A 19,546-nucleotide genomic window follows, 5' to 3' on the forward strand; every position below is an offset into this window, starting at 1 on the left:
AGGAAAAAGACATTCCCCAGTTCTTGACATATGTAATATACTATTTTGGAATTAATACTAATACACTTCCTTTCTTCGGAGAGAATCCAAATAATAGAAAATGAAGTCGACTTACTGAGTCTTTCAAGTGTTCCATGGCGTTCTACTTTCTAATTTTGGAGTATATAAAAAGAAAGAATAATTATGTTTAACTAAGTATAATCATTAACCTGTGCTAACTGATTGAATTGAGCATGCCAACTTTGTTATCTTTGAACACTGCACTTTAATAAAATCAACACTTCAAGCTGCGTTTTTGGCTTATAGGCGCACGTCGTAGGTGTCAGTTAAGATGTGCCTGGTGCCCGTATATGTATGGTTTTCAATTTTGCTTCATTTACTTACGTATGCCATATGGATCCTTGCGCAGAAAATAGAGGTATCGGATGTTGGAATCAAGCATGCTGGCATCAATATCCCCAAAGTGGCAATGTAGTCTGGGTGTTTTGACATACTCTTGAATAATTTTCTGTGAAGGAAATTACAATTTTTAAAACCGAATACATTTTTCGTAACACAAGCATGTACATTCTGTCAAAAAAGTACCGGGTATTGTTCAATAAAACCAAAATAATTGGCAAATCATCAAAATTTATTTTGTCGCCTTCAAAATAGGCTCGAACGATTGAAGAGATCTTCTTCAGCTCCTTCAGCGAATTCTCCATAATGGTCCTCATCGATTCAAAGCGGCACCCGCAGAGTGGCAATTTAAGTTTTGGGAAAAGGAAAAAGTCACAGGGGGCTAAATCCGGTAAATATGGTGGTTGTTTGATGATATTTGAAGAGCTTTTGGTCAAACAAACTTTCAAATATGAGCCTTGTGAGACGGTGCGTTATCATGTTGCGATGATGACTGATATAATTAAATGCCAAAAACAAGCTAATTGACAGATCACGCTGAAACTCTGCGACACTATAGAGGACAGTTATACCAACATCCCAGCAAAAAACATATGTGTAACGCGCGCTTTTTAAATGAACAATTCCCTAATCAATTAACGGCCGCTAGCTAAGCTGTAGTAAGGAAGTCAAAGAGATGTGCAAGGATATCCGACAAATTTTAAGTATCAAGGTACAGAAATATTCAGTAAAGTAGACACGAAGTTCGTTAATAAAGAGAGGTTGAAGTACTTTAATAACATTTAGCTTTTCTCGTCAATAAAAGAGCCATTGAAGGAGCTGTGGAAAGAGGAAAGTGGAAAATTTGGTTAAAAAGCTAACCTTAGTAACAACTAAATCTTATCGGCACCCAGGGAATAGTCATGATCTGGGTTTATGTCCTCTTTAAGGGAAAGGCCTTATTTTCGTTATTTAAGGCTCTAGGCTCCTCATTTCTTTTCAAGCGAACGAAATTGGAAATCTAAAAGACAATAATTAGGTCTTGCGTTACTTATTCTTCTGAAACCTGGGAGATGCGTAAGGCCGATGAGCGAAAGCTTAACTTACTTGAGTGAAAAATTCTACACCGCATTCTTGAACCAGTGCGGATAATAGATCAAACAACTTCCAAATCACCGACTAATTCAAGCTTCAGCGTTTTCAGTGTCTGGACATGTTCTTAGGATGAACCCCAACGAAATTGCACAAAAGATCTAAAATCTGCGACTCATAAAGAGAGTTACCCAAGGAAACCCTAGATTGGCACAGTTAAGGACGATGCCAAGACCTTTGGACTGAAAATCTAGGTGATGACTGCAAATAATCGAGATTCTTAGTTGAAACCCGAAAAATTCATTGTGATGAAAGTGAAAGGAGCGTAGAAGTGGGTGGCTTAGCGAAAGCAGTTTTACTTCTTGTGTGCTCTCTGTTATTAGTCCGTTCGTTAAATTTCCCAGATATCATTATTTCTCTGTGTCGTTTACGTTATTTTCGTCGCTGTTCATAGAGCAATCAGGTTCAAGGAAGTTGGCCTCTGGAGGCAATCTCTCAAGAGATGTCTCTTCATTTTTGGACAGTTAACACCGTATTTCGCTGAACCTCGGAAAGATATCCGCAAACTAGAGTTTGACGGTCTTGCTGGGCAGATGCTCTGCATTGGTCTTAGAGATCTTCTGTCCGATCATCGGCATCCTCTGACTGTTGTTAAAGAAAAAATGCACATCTTACTTCTCAGGAAAGCGCAGAAAAGATGCAGCTCCATTTCTTCATTTGCTATTTCGAAAACCCTGTGGCCCCAATACAATAGAAGCTGGATGCAGAAAGTCCAAACTCTTGCTGTGTTTACCTGTCATTTTACGATCGGCCACCACGCGGAAAAGTTAGGTTTATCATTTAACGGCCATTGCGGAAGCAGTGGGAACCTTTCAGAGAAGGAGACTGAAGAGAATCTACTCTGTAAATGTAAAACGATTGCTCAATTTGGAATTCTCGCACTTCAATATTACGACCGCACGTTAAGCCTGACAGCTACACTGGCCTGCATAGAAAGGGGAAGTCAAGATAGCTAATTCCATGTCGCATAAAAGCAGTCCACAGGTTTACTAGTAGCCTTAAGAACTAAAATCTTGTAAATACCGCAGGTAACTACCTCCCCTTGACACGGAGCGGGCAACTTAAGCCGGCGCTGTTTAGCCAGCTTCGCATCCCTATAGTTTGGTGCGAAATCCATGTTACCTGGAGTTCATATTTTCTTTTAAGTTGAATATTTAGACTTGGCAAGAGTCGCAGAATCGGAAGGATATTCAGATAGATATTAAAATGTGCCTGCCAATTTCAAGTACAAGTCGCAGTAAGGTTGAAATGCGACGCATTACTTTTTGTTGTACAGAAATTCGTAGGAAAAAGTAACTTAAGTCAATTTTCTTTTTGAAAATGAAAAAGTTTCAAGAGGTGCATTGGGTGGAGTACAAATACAGGTTAGGCATTCAATCTGTGTTCTCCGTTTTTTTTATCTTGCTCCTATTCAGATATCTTCACTTATGTCCATATGAATGTCGCAGTTAAAGTGTCTTTTTCCGTTACTTTCTGTAGTTGCTTAGGCAATGAAGGTTAAGGCATTTATTTGAGTTCTGAAATGTTCTTTCAAAAACACATGACCTAAGTACTGTCAATTGTGCCCACACCAGCAAATTTAATTCTACTCTTTACTCGCCAAGTTGATTTCTAATAATCAAATCTACACTACTTCTTCATATCTCTTTTGGTATATCTGCATCGACAGATATTGACTCATCAAAGTGGATATTGAGCTTAGAGTTGCAAATGATTTGTGCATATTTGCATAACTTTTAGAGGAATCCCCTCAAGGTAGTTCCTCTAACACAAAGAAGTCAACATGCAATTGGTTGCTAAAGTTTTACCATACGAAGAAAGCGCATTTCCATGCAAAGGAATTTAAAATCAACTCTGAAACTGATTAATAGTATGAAGGTAATGAACAATCGCACATACATATTTATATTCTCGCAACACACACACACATACGCATACGAATCCGAGATTTACTTACCTTCACTTCAACGAATTTTGGGGGTGGCTTAAGGGTAGTTCTTCTGTGCGCGCTGTGTTTTTTCTTTTTCTTGCCCTTCTTGCTAGGGGCTTTTTTTCAATACGCCAAGGCCATATTGTAGTAGTGGGCGTGTAGCGCAGAAAGGTATGAAAAAGTTAGAAAAGCATCCAATTATTAATTTATGCGCTTACATAAGGACAATCGGGTTGGCCGAAGCCAAAGAATTGAAGAGAATGCAATCAAAAGATTTAACAAAAAATTCAAAGCAAAATGCTCTGCAAGTATATTCACAAATACAGGGTGGCACAAATGCAAGTGTATATTTTTAATTACTGGTTGTTTTAGAACTGTTAACAAATTTTCTTTCGAAATTTTGCATCAGTGTCATACTTACGTACGGCGGCAAACGGTTCACTGCAGGCATAAAATATTTAAATCCAATGTAAAATCATCTTAACTTTTCACGTGCGAAACGTGGAAAGCAACGATGGACGACAAAGGCTCACTACAAGTCTTTACAAACAGATGCCTACGAAAAATTCTGCAAATATTCTGACCAACTACCATCGCTAATGCTGACTTATGGGCCAGAACAGAGCAGAAGCCAATGCAACTAGAAGTCCGCAAGAAAAAATGGGTCTGCATTGGTAATGTACTGCGAAAGAAAAGCGGCGATAAAATAAGGCCGCAATTGACTGGAATCCGCCAAAGGAGCCGCAGTCTAGAAAGACAAGCGAATACCTGGAGATGATTGCCAGAGTTAGACACCCGTGCCATGCGCCTTAGCTGGAAAGAAGTTAAGCGATTAACGCAAATTAAAGAAATTTGTTGCGTGTCCCTATGCTCCACAACTTGGGACTCCAGGAATTGATGCTATATGATATATATGTATATAATTGGCGATTTATGATGTGCGTCTTATAATAGGATGAAAGCGTAAAAAGCCTACTTGACCAGTTGGCTGCCGATGTGAGACTTAAACTCTAACTAAAAGCTCCTCTCATCCGAAAATTTGCTCCTCCTGGAGCTTTGCTATTAATTAATGCATTGGGAGTACTTTCACTCAAATCGTCAGTGTGTGTCAGGGCCGGTACTGTCCGGTGTTAACGCTGCGACGGCTCTTCGCCGTTTTGAGCAGCTTGCTGCGCTCCTCGTTGTTGTCTGAAGGCCGCCTTTCGAGCCCATTCTTTCTTAGAAAACTTTTATGTTATACGCGCTGCAGCTACGCTAAAAGTATGCAATCTACTGCTTTATCGCACATTTGCGCTATGAGGCTCACTCCAGTTTTGAATTCACTGAAGGCCTTGAAGAGCATATTAATTTCGTTGTCAAAACGTGGGAAAATAAATAGACTTGCACTTTTTAGTGCGGCAGGACAGACAAAACAAAAAGGGTAATTTTTGCACCTTCATCGCTTAAAAAAATAATGCGGTTCTTGCGTTTTTGATTACGGGTTGGTGTGTTCCATGACGCCAGTAAGTTCATTGTCATGAGAGGAGCCTCTTTGTACAATCGTCGCCGTTTGGCGTTGGTGCTGTTACAATAGTCATTTAAAAGTGAAATATTGGCAACAAAATCGCCAACAGTTTGATATTTTTGCTGAACTAAACCCTGAGATATCAATGCCATAGCACATGAATCATAGTTCGACGTTTAGTTCGGTCAAACGCTTCAAGACTGAACTGGGTAATAAAAAAGATTGCAAACGGTTATCTAAAGCCAACCAGACGAACTTAACGTAATAACTTGGTACAGGGACGGATCTCTTATAGAAAAAGGTGCAGGGGCAGCTGTCCGCAGGCGTGGGAAAGATACTCGGAAGCGCTAGGCAAGAGTACAAATATATATCAAGCGGAAGCCTATGCAATAGAAAGATGCAACTTGAAAGCAACTATAGCAGCAGAAGCATAACTATCTTTACTGATAGCCAGGCAATAATCAAGGCTCTCAACTATTTCCAGTTCACATCAAAACTGGTACTAGGATGTCCGGATAAGCTGAATATCTTAGGTCTGAACAATCGTACGTATTCTAGGGGTTTCAGGGCACATGAGGATTGCGGGCAGCACGAAATGACAATTAATTTGCTCAGTAAGGGGCGAACTCCCTATGTATTAGTCCAGAACAATTTTGTGGCCTATGAAAGGGGAACTTCTTATTTCTTATTCAGGTAGTAGAGGAAAGACAAAGAAGATCATACTGAGGCAATCGAATATCTGGACACCTGGAACGATACGTTTAAATTTAAACCAATTAAAAGATTGTTTGGAAGTGAATAAGAATAATTTGCGAATCATCGGAGGAATTTTAACAGGGCATTGTAGATTGAGTTATCATCTTACTAAGCAGGGCGGCCGCCATAGCCGAATGGGTTGGTACGTAACTACCATTCGAAATTCAGAAAGAACGTAGGTTGGAGTCTCCGTGAAACACCAAAATGAAGAAAAAGTTTTTTCTAATAGTGGTCGCCCTCGGCAGGCATGGCAAGCTTCTGAGTGTATTTGTGCCATGAAAAAGCTGCTCATAAAAAATATCTGCCGTTCGGAGTCGGCTTAAAACCCATTTGAGGAACAACATAAACGGTGTAAGCGCCAATTATATATATATACAAGGCCCGCCATCTATCGTTGCGGCTTTGAACTGGGTATTATTTGAAGAATAGTAACACTTAGCTGTCATCTGATTTGACAGAAAATTAGTTTTATTCTTCCGCTGAACGAAAATGGTTGTGTATACGCTCAAAGAACGCTGGGAAATATTGCGACATTACTTTGAAAATCATGGTAATGTTGCAGAATGTGTACGAAAATTACGTACGGCAATGGGAAGAAGAAAATCACCGAATGAAGCGTATGTGCGTTACTTTGCGAAAAAAGTAAGAGAAACTGGGTTGCTTATTGACAAACCAACGCGTGACCGACCAAAAACCGTGCGTACACCCGAAAATATTGCTGCTGTGGCCGAGAGTGTTCGTTAATCACCACACGCTCATTGCCACACAGCGAATGCTACGATCAATCTTTTGCGTACTGTCTTCGAAGATCGCATTATCAGCCGAAATTTTGATATCGTTTGGCCGCCTCGGAGCTGCGATTTGATGCCGTTGGATTATTATCTTTGGGGTGCCGTCAAAGGCCAGTGTTATGCCAACAAACCAGCAACAATTGATGCACTGAAGACCAACATATGCGATATCATATCTGAATTACAGCCGCATACAATCGAAAATGTGTTGAGAAATTGGACCAATCGTATGGGATGGTGCATAGCTAGCCATATGAATGAAGTTGTGTTCCATCATTAACCGGAAGGATTGTACTTCAAAATAAAAAAAAAAGTTTGGAAAAATATTGAGTAGTTTCTTTTTTATAGCATTTTTAATTCCGTAAAATTATATAACGGACCCTGTATATATATTTACTTCAATGGAACTTGAGGCTCTGTAGGGTGGAATATGAGACCCCTAAATATGTGTTGGCATCGTCCCCAGCATTGAATTAGACTCAGTGACTTTACGCACCTTCTGAAATTTCGTTACCTTCTAAATGAATTTAACTGTTTAAAAAAATTTCTATACCGAAATTATATTTTAAGCTTCGAATCTGAAGTTTTTCCGGTGTCTCATGGAGTGTCTCGTATACTTTGAGTCACTAACCATTTTAACTGAGGATGTGATTAAAGGTATTGGTGATCTTAGGATCTTGTCTCAAACCGACGTAGATATTCTCTCAGGTTTTTTTTTTTGTTTTTTTGCTAAGCCTCCCTTTATTTTTAACTACTCTCTGGCACTAGGCACTGCTTTCTAGCTGTGAACAACCTTGTTTCAACACCATTCATCGCGTCCTCATGTGTCCCCTAGGTACCATCCTCGCACCCTATTTTCTGTTCTTTTCATCAATAAGATTAACTCGTGCTCCAAATTTGCCGATTTCCTGCTTACGGCTGATCAACTTAAAATATTTACAACTATCATAGATTTACGCGACTCAGCCAACATATTTGCGAATGTTTTTCTCTACGCCACATCACTAGTGCTTCCTCTTCGCTGGTGTATTTAATATTTGTCCTAATTTTAAGATTAAACCACATTTATTCGGTGTCTGTAAGAATATTTTATTTTCAAATCTCTTGGACTCATTGATGAATTTTAAGAGATCCGGAAGAGGAAAAGTATGAACTTTATCCATACTCAGTATATCGCAACCCAATATCATATGTCTGATTCTGGAAAATGCCGGACAGCTACAGAGAAAATGCTCTGAGGTGTCGTCATCCTCAAGACAGGATAGGCATATCGGGCTATCTACATCGGGCCATATGCTGACCACAGGCGTTGTGCCCTATGATTACACCCACCAGTTCTCTCAGGCATTTTCTGCTGAGATTTAGGAGAAAGGTCGCTATTTTCCTGTTTAGTTCCATCACCAAATACTTGGATACTCTGCACGAGTTCAACCCAGACCAACGTCCTCTATGGGAAAACCTCATGAAGTCGTCAATCCATAGTTGAATCGATGCGGAATCGACACCTAGAAAGGGTTCAAGGCCTAGTGGCATACTTGCAGATCCTTCATTTGCCAATTTATCAGCTAACTCGTTCCCTGTAATACCACAATGTCCAGGCACCCAAATAAAACTAACTTCGTTGTGTTTTGCAACACTGTTCGGTTTTGTCTTACATTCACCGACTAAGTTCGAAGAACAGCGTGGATTAGCAAGGGCTTTCAGTGCAGCTTGACTGCCACTACAAATTCCAATACTGATGCCCCGCCACTTTTTCTCAATTAGCCAGTACGCCACATTCATGATGGCATAGACTTATGTAAGGAATACCGTGGCCATCTGTCCTGTGGCATAGGAGTACTTATTGTCTTCGTCTAAGTACCATCCAGATCCGCTTCCATCACTGGTTTTGGATCCGTCGGTGTAGAAAGTGTGCTGATATCCCATTAATAGGTTCTCTGGACTTAACCATTGATCTCTATCTGGGATCAAAACATCATACTTCCTACCGAAGCTAACGACAGGCACCGGATTGTCCACCGGCATCGAGAACAGTGTGCACCGCTCCGACAACTGGTGGTATATCTGACAGTGGCCAGTGCTTTATCTCATTTCCCCAGACTCCGTTTAACTTGAGTCTGTACGCCGCCTTCATTGCTTCCTTTCGAATTTGAAGATCTAGAGGTTGCAAGTTCAGAATGACATTAAGGGCATCACCAGATGTCGTACTCATGGCACCTGTGATACCCAAGCACACACTTCCCCGTGGCCTGTTTAGGGGTTTTACTCTGGAATTAACCATTGTGGCTTTCCACCATACTACAGAGGTGTATGTAATAATGGGTCTAATCAGGGTGATGTACACTTAGTGTACTATCGCCGGTCTTAGACCCCATGTCTTACCAAATGTTCTCTTACACAGCCAGAAGACTTTTAGTGTTCGAGAGACCTTCTGCTCGACGTGCTTTTCCAGTTAAGCTTACTAACTAGGATTATTCCTAAATATTTGACCTCACAAGACAGTTGCAGTGTTACCCCTTTCATTGTGGGTAGTAACAGGCCTTCCATATTGCGTTTCCTAGTTAAAAGATAGAACAAAAATATTAAAAAACTATGTAAATGAGGCCGAACAACGTAACGAAATCATTATTCCAGAAAAAGTGCTAATTTCTGCTGTTTCTTAAGCCGTAAAATCTCGAAATTTATTAATATTTCTTTTAATTTTCCTTTATTTTGCAAAATAAACTTGTCTTTGCGCCACCCTTTGTATGTTGCCTGTGGCGGCTCCAGTGTGCAAAGTGTGTACTTTGGTCATTGGTGTTGTAGTTTCGAATTAAGTGAACAATGTGCAAATGGTTTTGTTGCAAGTTGCAATAGTTAGCTCAAGGAAGCCAGTAGTCACTCTAAATGAAAATGAACAGGAACATGAAAATCAAAAGGCTTCCGAAATGGGAAAAGTTTAAATGAAAAAATTGGCAAATTGTAGACCAAAAAAGAAACATAGTAGTAATAAAGTCAGTAGACTGAGGTAGCAAATGAAATAAGTTCGAATGTAAAATGGTAATAATATAGTGACAGTGGTGACAGCTAGGCGGATGAAGTATTCCATTTAAATAGAAATTAAAATCAACCCAATCAGGTTGCATAATTGGCGCAATGTTATGCTCTGGCGAGGGGAAGAAAGGTGTCACTACGCGTTGGATGATTATAGCAGTGCGTTGGTATTACCATTTAGATAGACGTCATTTAAATTTCTGCGCGTTCTCGAGCCACTGAGATTGACGCCTCTCAGTGTGTGTTTTAGCGAAATTCGTGAATGTTGGCAGTGATGTTGATGTTCACACGTGCTGACGCTGTAAGGCGAAATAATCATCACATTGCAAAGCTGCACATACAACATCACGGGCGGATACATACGCATGCACACACACACACAGATGTATGCATACATATATATATATATATACAAATACATACATACATACATACAGAAATCAAGTCATGCCAAAAGTTGCATCCTTCTTCGATGGTGTGGCATGCCACAACTTTGCCAAGCAATGCTAGTAATTTACAACGCTGCAAGTTTCAATGCGCTGCATAAACTACTTTTGACTGTTAAGCTGCGTGCTCGTATTAGCCTTCAAGTCAAGGGCAAGGCGCGCATCAACAGAGTATGCGATTTTTGGCAGCACTCTTTCGGAGAGCAACGGAGGTGTCTTGAAAATGTGAATTTGAAGCACTTTCGAATATTAAGCGCGCTGCTACACCCGCCAAGGCGCACTTAGTGGCGGAAAACAGCAATTAGTTGTGGCAAGAATGCGCGCTGCCGCATAGTGGTAATATCAAGATTAACCAACATCAATGTCCATTTCATTTATGCCAACCACAAATTGGGAAAACGCCACCTCGCACTGCCACCGCCGCGCACAACAACACCGCAGAGCGCAATAATTCAACGAATCAACGTCATAAGAGAAGCAAAAGTGCATAAACTGGGTGGAGGGGGAAAAATCTGCGATAAGATTTGAATGCAGAAAATTTGCCAAAACAAAAAGTTAAAGAAAACGAAAACAAAAACACAAAAAGAATTATGCTAAGATGAATAGCTAAAAATTAGCATTGGAAAACTTTTCTCATAATTACCATCGTCATCTTCATCGTCGCTGGCTACTTGTCGCAAAGTGGTAGGGGGAAGAGAATTAAATGTTTGTTTTATGGTATGAAATTTAAAAATATGTATATGTATGTGTGTACACGAAATATCCCAGCAGGAAGCGCTAATAGTATTTACAACGACGTCACTACTTTATTAGTTGACTGTCAAGTAGTATTTTTATCTCATCTGAAGCTGCATTCTAGGTTGTTTAATAAGTTTTGCGATTCGATAAGAAAAACACAATCCACTTTATTATTCAGTGTAGTCTCTTTGAGCATCAATAAATTTGTTACAACGAGGTTTCAATTTATGAACTCCATCCCTGCAGTGAAAATCTGGAAGCGCTGACCTTAACATTTGATGAAAAACGCTTTCTATGCATGCATTTTTTAGGTCTTTTAGCCATTGTCAAAAAATGCTCTCGTGCCACGGAGTATTATCATGGTGTAAAATATTTTTTTCTTTTGCAAATTGGGAGATTTTACATGAATTTGTTTCCTTCAGCTGGTCTAGAAGGCTAATATTTACAATTCATTGTTTTGCCAGCTTGCAAGTAATCCACAAACAAAATTCCTTCGCATCCCAACAAACTGATGCTAACTCCTTCTTGGCTCATTTCTGGACATGAAATCGGTTCGGAGCTGAAGATCCAGATTCACATCACTCTTTAGCCTTTTGTTTCGATGATTTAGGATCATGGGGATATACCCAAGTCTCATCCAAAGTGATGCATCGATGCAGAAAATCTACTTTATCCTTTCGAAAAGGTCTAAGTGTTGCTGAGAAAGTCGCATTTGAATGTGTTTCACTCGATGATTTTCCTATACGATATCCTGTAGTTGTTCTACGATTTCTGGCGTTGTTCCTGTTTTTGGATGTCCTTGACGTGGGTCGTCTTCAAGGCTTATACGACCACGTTTAAATTCAGCAACCCATCTTTCTACTGTACTAATTGATGGCGAAAAGTGTTTAAACACTTTGGCCGGTCAATCATAAATTTCCTTTGCTTTTAAACCCTCCAAAAATAAAAATTCAATCACCGCACGATACTTAATTTTTTCCATTGCAAAAAATATTGTGACACGTCGCTACTAAATGGCTTGTAAACAAAGAATGAATTGGCAGATTGAAACTTCTCATAGATTCATATGAAGAGTGTACCAAAATATTGTAACAAACAACAAAAATATACAAAAATTTAGACTCTTATTAAACCGCAATACTTATTAAACAACCTAGTATATGGTATGCATTGGGTCAATATTTTACCTTAGTATATTCAATCGAAAGCAATGCATACCTTTGTGTTAAAAATTCAGAACTTTCTGTATATACCAGAGCTCCGGATATCCGGGTATCAAGCAATGCGAGTAGCGAGAGTTCATTGTTCAATAAAATTTCTGACAAAAAAGTCAAGATAATCAAAGTGTATGTTAGATTACGTGGAACAGGTTGAGTTGCAGTCACACATGGACGGGCTCGGTCCATAGCCATACCTTGTGGAGTTCAGTAGTTATGCGATTTAAAGTATTGCACTCGCATGGGGCCTGTTTCAATTACGAATTTAAGGAGATCTTTCTAACACCATTCTAATAAGTTGTCTCGAATCCATCAGACTGTGGTTTCTCAAATATTTTAAGCGTGTTTTGATTAACGCAGGACATCCACAAAACAGATGCTCTATAATTTCAGCCCCGCTCCCTACATTTCCTGCGTTTCCTTAGCACGCCTATCAAAGTTCTCTTCGTGTTAGTGAGAGTTTAAATCGACTGTGTTCGTCATGCTCAGACAAGATCTTTCCATTCCTGTAAGTGGATAGACTCTTCCACCTTTTCTTGAATTTTCTCATCATCTAGTTCATTTTCGTCCAGTTAATTGCATAATCTTCGTATTGACATTGGTACGTCGTTAATAAGATGCGAGGATAGAGAGACCCCATTTTTCGCTATATCATCTACTATCTCGTTCCCTTTAATGTCCTTTTGGCCTAGAATCCAATAGAAATGTAGCTTACAATTTGCCAATTTTTTTCTAATGCCTTCTTGCTCTGAAGAGCGATCTTGGACGTTATACTAAACGATGTAATTACTTTAATGCCTGTCTGACTGTCTATATAAAAATTAATCTCGGAGTTGGTCCCAGTAGTAACACAAGCTAAGTGTGCTGCCTTTCCAATAGCGAAAACCTCAGCTGGCACATACTGCAGTAATCTGCAAGCTTATACGACTTCCTTAGGTCTAAATCTGGACAGTATATCGCAGCGCCTGGTCCACTAGTCATTTCAGAACAGTCCATTTGAAAGTAGATTGAGTTTGTAGCTAAATCTTTTAGGTTAGTTTAGGTAAAGTGTCTCTCTTACGACGCACCGAAGCCAAATGAAGATCCCTTGTGATACCACCTGAACTAACCGATACTTACTTCCCTTGGCCCCCTTTAAACCACGCTGTGGACTTTATAAATCTAGTTAGTATTGCTAATTTTATATATTCAACATCCGCGATGCTGTCCAAAAAAGCAGCCCCGAGCAAATTCAGCCTTCTTCTACACAGAGCCATGCACCCACATAGAAGCTGTTCAACTATCTTTTCCCTTTCTACCTCTACAAAAGTCAAAATATGGTGCCCCAATTCTACTGGTGGCTCTTACTAATATTCTAACGTCTTTCCTATTAAATTTAAGTATACTATTATTGCGGCCCATTTTCCATTCTGGCCATGTCTATCTAATGCTACAGGTACATATGTGACTGTCTGTAGCGATTGTTGCCAATACTCAATGTTTCTGTGACCCGGAACCGAGAGTAGAGTTATAGAGAAGAACTGTGCGTGTATTCTTAACTGCTCATAATACTCTATCACTGTTTTCGAAGAGTGTTTCCATGCTTGAAGCAATTTAGAGCTACCTGACCATCTGAATACATGTAGATATTTCGGACTTTAATCGTTCAGTATTAAGTAAGCGGAAAGGTATGCTGATGCCTATAGTATCCGAATAAAAATCGCCTCCGTCGGTATATATACTGATTCCATTTTCATAAAATACTTAACCATTTTTCCAGTCCTTTCTAGATGGGAATTTGATCGTATAAGGCTTGTCAGGCCTTCCTTACGACATCTTTCCTTTTCGATAGTGATCTTAAACAAAATAATCAAAAGTATTGCTCGAATTATTGTATTAAGTATTGTACGTTTTTTTAAAAAAGGTCTTAGGATTACATGCCGAATTTCTTAGCCAATAGCAGTCTCCAATGCTGATCTCACTGATAGCTGCCCAATCAATCTTGAAATTAAAAGACTAAAATGGAGTTGGATGGAGCATACGCTCTGTAGGGAAGACGGCAATATTCCAAATGGCTTTTCAATGGAACCCACAAAGAAGCCGGCACAGTAGATGCCCGCGACAAGCTCGGATGCGCCCAATTCTAAAAGTGAAGTCTTCCATCGCCACCTGGTACGAAATTAGGCGTAGCATACGAGTGTAGCGGCTGACAGAAATCGTTGGAAAGCCTTTGTTTCCGTCCTTTAGCCCAACTAGGAGCAAAAATATGTGCACAGATATGTTTTTTGTGTTTTAGTAATTCTTTAGTTCTTCTTCAAAATGTAATCTAAAAATATATATAATATTATCATGGAATAAAAATTCCTCGAATTACTCGAAAAATTCGAGCATCCAACAGATGTGCAGGTATCGTTTCTAATTTGCCCAGGTTGTTCGAAAATGTGCGAACAAAATCGAGAGCTCTAATATACACAGACAGCACGAAGAAAAAATTTTATTTCATATGTAAATTATTTATAAATGTTGTTGCAAATTTCCTGCTGGGACTGAATTTATTTAAATATTTTGTTTCTTACTGATTTTTATATATATTTTTACTATTTTGTTTTTCTTCAGGAAAATGCGAGACTGAAGTAATTTTTTCTTACCTGATTTTATTGAACTAACCCCACTTTGAAAACCCTCCTCCGGGCTTTCGCCTTCAGCTTCTGTCGTTGCACCACCTTCTGTTGTTATAGTTGGCGCTACACTCGTTCCACCATCTGTATCTGTAATCGCACCCCCCTCAACCGGTGACTCTTCATCGGTTGCTGGTTGAGCTGCAGGCGCGAGTTGAGCTGCAACTGCTTTTCCTTTGCCTTGCGGGAAAATATGTTGAATCAAATATTCATATCTAAGTTTGTTTGTATGTAAAGCAGTATTTCACCCAGAATACTAACCTTTACCTCCTTGCTTGCCCTTCTTTTTGCCTGGCTTCTCTGGTTTTGGCGGGGGTGGGGGTTCGATAACTGAGTAAATAAAGAAATGGATTTAAAAATGGTGGATGATTACAAAGGAAAGTGACTTTCTATAGAATTTTATGTTTGTTATTTTGTGGTATATTAGACGTTCTGAAGAAGTAAGGTGATTTTATATATTATATAGGGTGTGGAATAAATAATATATTGAGAAATGTTCTTTAATATTGCAATATGATTTGCCTGTCCAACCTTACGTCAGCAAATCTGCTGATTCCTTCAAAACTTTGTTGTGTTTTTCAAAAACTAAATCAGAGCATCCTCTTGGTTTTCTCTTCATATCATTAAAGCACACCAAAGGAGCTCAGTTAGTTCGATTATCAGCATAGTACCCGTTGCGAAGTATCCATTCCAACTCACCAACTTATAACTGACAAACATGTAAGCAAACGTTACATTGTGAATCTTGCGACTTTAAAGATGGGACAATAATTGGAGAACATCGTTTTCTCCAAAGTTAAAACCAGAAATTGGTAGCTGCACCATACACGGTTTTGTATTTATAAACCATTTTATTTATGCTGAAAACTCAAGTGTGCCGGGTGGGTATTTAAATAGAAAATTTAAGCAACACAACTTCTATACCTTAGATTAACACTCTGACAAAATTTTAATAAAATCACATAATGCGATCTATGAGCAGGCTTTAAAAGGTTAAATGATTCATGATGACGTACCCACCTCTACTGGACAGAAATGCCAACTTATTTTGCCATTCTCAGCTCATCATAGTTATCGATAGTTCTCGGTCAGCTACAAAAAAGTCCGATTGAAGAAATGAAAAAATCCAATTAGATTTTTTTAGTTTTATCAATTCTTGGGAATACTCGTTCACGGGATACGAAGGGGGGATCAATTTAGAGGTATCAGATTTCAAATTGAAATAAAATAATGAAACTTCAACTGATTGGACAATCTTTATTATTTTTGTGTAGAACCATTCATGACAAATATTTTTCCAAGAAAAGCCCTCTGAGATGTTGGCGCAAATTCGCTGTAATTTGGCCATCCATAAACACAAATTTTCTATAACTCGCTGGATCGGTATCTGGTGAATAACTTTAGTACTGTTTGCTTTCAATGCACCAATCGAAGCTGGTTTGTCCACAAAGTATTTAGACTTTACATACCCCACAAAATAAAAGTGCAAAAGTTGCCAATCCACTGGTCCAAGACGAGAGATAAATTGCGCACCGAAACGACGACGCAGTAAATCCATTGTTCCACTGATTGTGTGGAAAGTAGCGCTTTTTGCAACCACATGTTGTGGAGACCACGAGCTATAACATTCGGCATCAAAAAGTCGTTTATCATGGCGCGTTCGCCATTTACTGTTATATTGGCGCCAGTCTCATCTTTGAAGAAATAATGGCAATGGATGTAATGGCTGTTCTTGAATGGCTTCGAGTTGCTCTTCAGCTCAAATATAGGAATTATGCTTATTGAGGTAGACATTAAGCTACAAATGGGCCTCATCGCTGAACACAATAAGTTGGCTTGACCGCGCGATGAACACTTTTCATAGAGTGCCGATTTTGCTAATACGATTTGTAACCGTTGTTGAGGCGTAAGTCTTTCCATAATGAAATCCCAATCAATACTGAAAAAAGTATGTACTTAGTTTGACAGTAGTCACGCGTGATCTGTCAAGAAAACCCTATTCGAATAGGTACCACTAATATGATCACCCTTTACTATGTGTAAATATGAAAAGTAAATACAATGAAAGAGCATTATTTCTGGTTCTTTAAGTGCCTTGCAGGGTGTATAAGAGAAAGTTGCATGCGTCCTGAAGGAGCTGACTGAAGATTACTTCAAGAACCGCTTAGAATAATATCAGTTCCAAATGGAGTGTGAAGAGTAGTGATAGAGATGGTGTTCCAAGGGGGGCTGTTAATAAGTAAATATGTGCGAAATCAAAATAAAATATTTCGCAGCGTCAGTTTCGCTTGCTTCTTTACTGTAAGAATATGAACTACTCTAATACTCTATACTCTTATTACGTCTATTATCCTTGCTTTTAGTAAGCGCCCCTATTTTGGTACGCAACTTGCAAACCATTGCAGAAATTCCTTCACCACTGTTGCCACATAAATATAAATATCAGCATGCTGCCTTTTGTTGAGTACTCGCATTCCGCCACATAACCACAACAAAGCGCACTGTGTCAGCCATTTTCTCGGACTGTCTACAACAGTTGTACGCGTACTGCAACTTCAGGTTCCGAAACTTTGGCGATGTCGATTTGTTGTCTAAGCTGCTTTAGCGCATCCCTTAGCAGCCACCAAGCGTCCCTCCCGCCCTCCCCTGCCAAGCGCTGTCAAACATCAACCCCTCTCACTCAAATTGCTAGTGCAAACGGAATGCGTATCTACTTAAGTATGTATGTGCGGGAATGCAACGGTGTGGCAACAAATTGTTGCACGTACAAATAACACTTGTAAGTAATTGCAGTTGTTGTTTCAGTGCAGTTATTGCTTTGTGTGTATAACTTTCAGTTTGCTTTGCTGTGGCATGTAGCAAATGTGCCAGGCTATCGGCAGAGGACCCGTACCAAGACAACTGCCGGCATTGCGCGCGCTCGCGCACCTGCTGTGCTGCTGACTTCGCTCGCAGTGTTGTGTTGATTCTATAGCAGCATGTTACTGTGCCGCCAGCCGCCAGCCGCCAGCCGCCAGCCGCCATCGCCACAAGCTGGCAAGCGTCCAAAGTTGTTGTTTGCAGCAGTTCATCGTCAACTTTGATGTCGAAGTCTGAAGTCTCCCGGGATGTGGACGGCTCTGCCACAACATTTCTGTCTATTATCCTTTGCTGTGCAACTCCCTTCTTCTCGCCGAGGTAGGATTGCTATGCTGCTGCTCTATTTGCCTTAACGCAGTGTTACAAATACTGCTTACCATTTGCTTGGTTATGCAACATTCTGTGGCACAGGGCGCGTATGGAAATGCAAATTATATTAGGTCAGTGTTGAGCTTAATCAGCGCAAATCCCTCAGCGGCCGCCTCACCCTCATTCCGCCTTCATTTGACACCTTCACTCATACACATCACCGCAATAGTGTGTTCCGGCGAGGCGCGCGTCAAATGTAGCGATGCACGACCATTGTTGCTGACCGGCATTTACAGGTGTTGCTCTTTGAAGGTGTGCACGGAAGGAGATGCAGCTCCGCGCTTTTGATGTGGTTGCAGTTTGTTTACTGTATATTCGTGCAACACCAGAATTTGTAACATACATGCACATGGTGTGGTATGCAGTAATTGCGTGCATAAATGGAATGTGGCACAACACTCACTTAAGATTTGTGGAAGATTAAGAGGGTGTGCTGATGTGTAGGGCCGAACTCTAGCAAGTGTTGGATTTGTTACGTAGGTGGCATAATTAGATAGTGAGCTTTTGATTGTTTTGATTTGGACCACGAACTCCCACCGTGCGATTCATACCCACTTACTAACTATGCCTATATTTTTCTCAGCCCCTTAATTTAGTCCTGTCCCATGATACCCACATCCCCCTGCTCACCTTCCTCCAGCACGGTAATCTCCTTTTCGACCATCTTATCGTAGTAAGTACGCCACACTATTAGCAATACCAGTTCAATATCGGAGTTTCTGAGGCAATTGTCGTCGAGAAAGTGTGAGAACTCTTCTGTATGATTATCAATCAGTGAATTCACATATTCTGGCTCGTAAACACCCAGCATATTACTGATGTTGTAACGTAACCACAGCAGTCGGTTATCGACGTCCATGACGGGCGTGTTATTCTCCCTGGGGTCTTTGGTGGTGTTGCTTACGTTGGCGTCGTCAGTTCTGTTGTAGTTTGCGTTAATACAAATCGAATTCGAATCCTGAATTCAACTCAGATTCCAGGTAATATATGCGGTGTGTGTTGTATCTGAAAAATGGAAGGAAGAACTGGTAAATCAAATGTAACCAATTGTTGTTGTAGGTGATAGTAAATATCGTATGTGCGTAACACAAATGTTATGTTCATGCAAATCGAAGTGCAAAGAAAATTTTATATTTTCCATTTGCTGCTGAAGCCTTGACTACAGTCAGCACACACATACACGTGTAGGCTCATTGTAGCTGCCTTCCCCTGTGGGGTGATCCGCTAGTTTCGAACTGGGGAATTTGTAACCATGAATGGCTCAAGATTGCGCCAATCAGAGTGTGGGACGTCACATTAGCTGAGTTGTGCAGTGTGGCCAACCATTTGCTCTTCGCAATAAATTTAGTGCTTTTTTATACCCAAAATGCGAAAATTTTTAAGTTTGGTGTTTTTTTTATGTAAGGCTACCGAAACTGTAAGTTAAAAAAAAACTGTATTATTAAACAAAAGAACGTTAAAAACGGTCACTCTTAGAAGATTTTAGTGCTAATGAAAATTTGTTGATTCTTGAAAGTGCAAATTTAATTGTTTGCTTCTTTTAAGGCCATGCAAGAATAATAAATCTTCTTCTTTCAATTCTTCTTAACATAAAAAACCTTTTTACACATTTTAAAAGGCGTTTGAAATCACTAAATGCGAATAAAACCATAGAGGTGTAATCGTTTCTTCCGATCCCGAATCCTTAGTGGGACATAGTGCATCAAGAAGTGTATT

The 19,546-nt window shown here is 39.8% G+C and overlaps 1 protein-coding gene across 1 annotated transcript in view; it reads right to left on the reverse strand.

Annotated features, from left to right (window-relative positions):
* The window catches only part of LOC129235947 (dynein axonemal heavy chain 10), a 319,120-nt gene extending 300,289 nt beyond the window's left edge, over positions 1–18,831 (reverse strand). The window contains exons 1-5 of the mRNA XM_054870043.1: positions 18,461–18,831; positions 14,864–14,932; positions 14,573–14,782; positions 3,488–3,576; positions 385–508 (exon numbers count right to left, since the gene is read on the reverse strand). Of these exons, the coding sequence (XP_054726018.1) occupies positions 385–508; positions 3,488–3,576; positions 14,573–14,782; positions 14,864–14,932; positions 18,461–18,689 (721 nt within the window). The 5' untranslated portion in view covers positions 18,690–18,831. The remainder of the gene's footprint in view (positions 1–384; positions 509–3,487; positions 3,577–14,572; positions 14,783–14,863; positions 14,933–18,460) is intronic.
* Positions 18,832–19,546: the final 715 nt, after the last annotated feature.

Source organism: Anastrepha obliqua, chromosome 1 (assembly GCF_027943255.1).
Source record: "Anastrepha obliqua isolate idAnaObli1 chromosome 1, idAnaObli1_1.0, whole genome shotgun sequence".
Lineage (NCBI taxonomy): Eukaryota > Metazoa > Arthropoda > Insecta > Diptera > Tephritidae > Anastrepha > Anastrepha obliqua.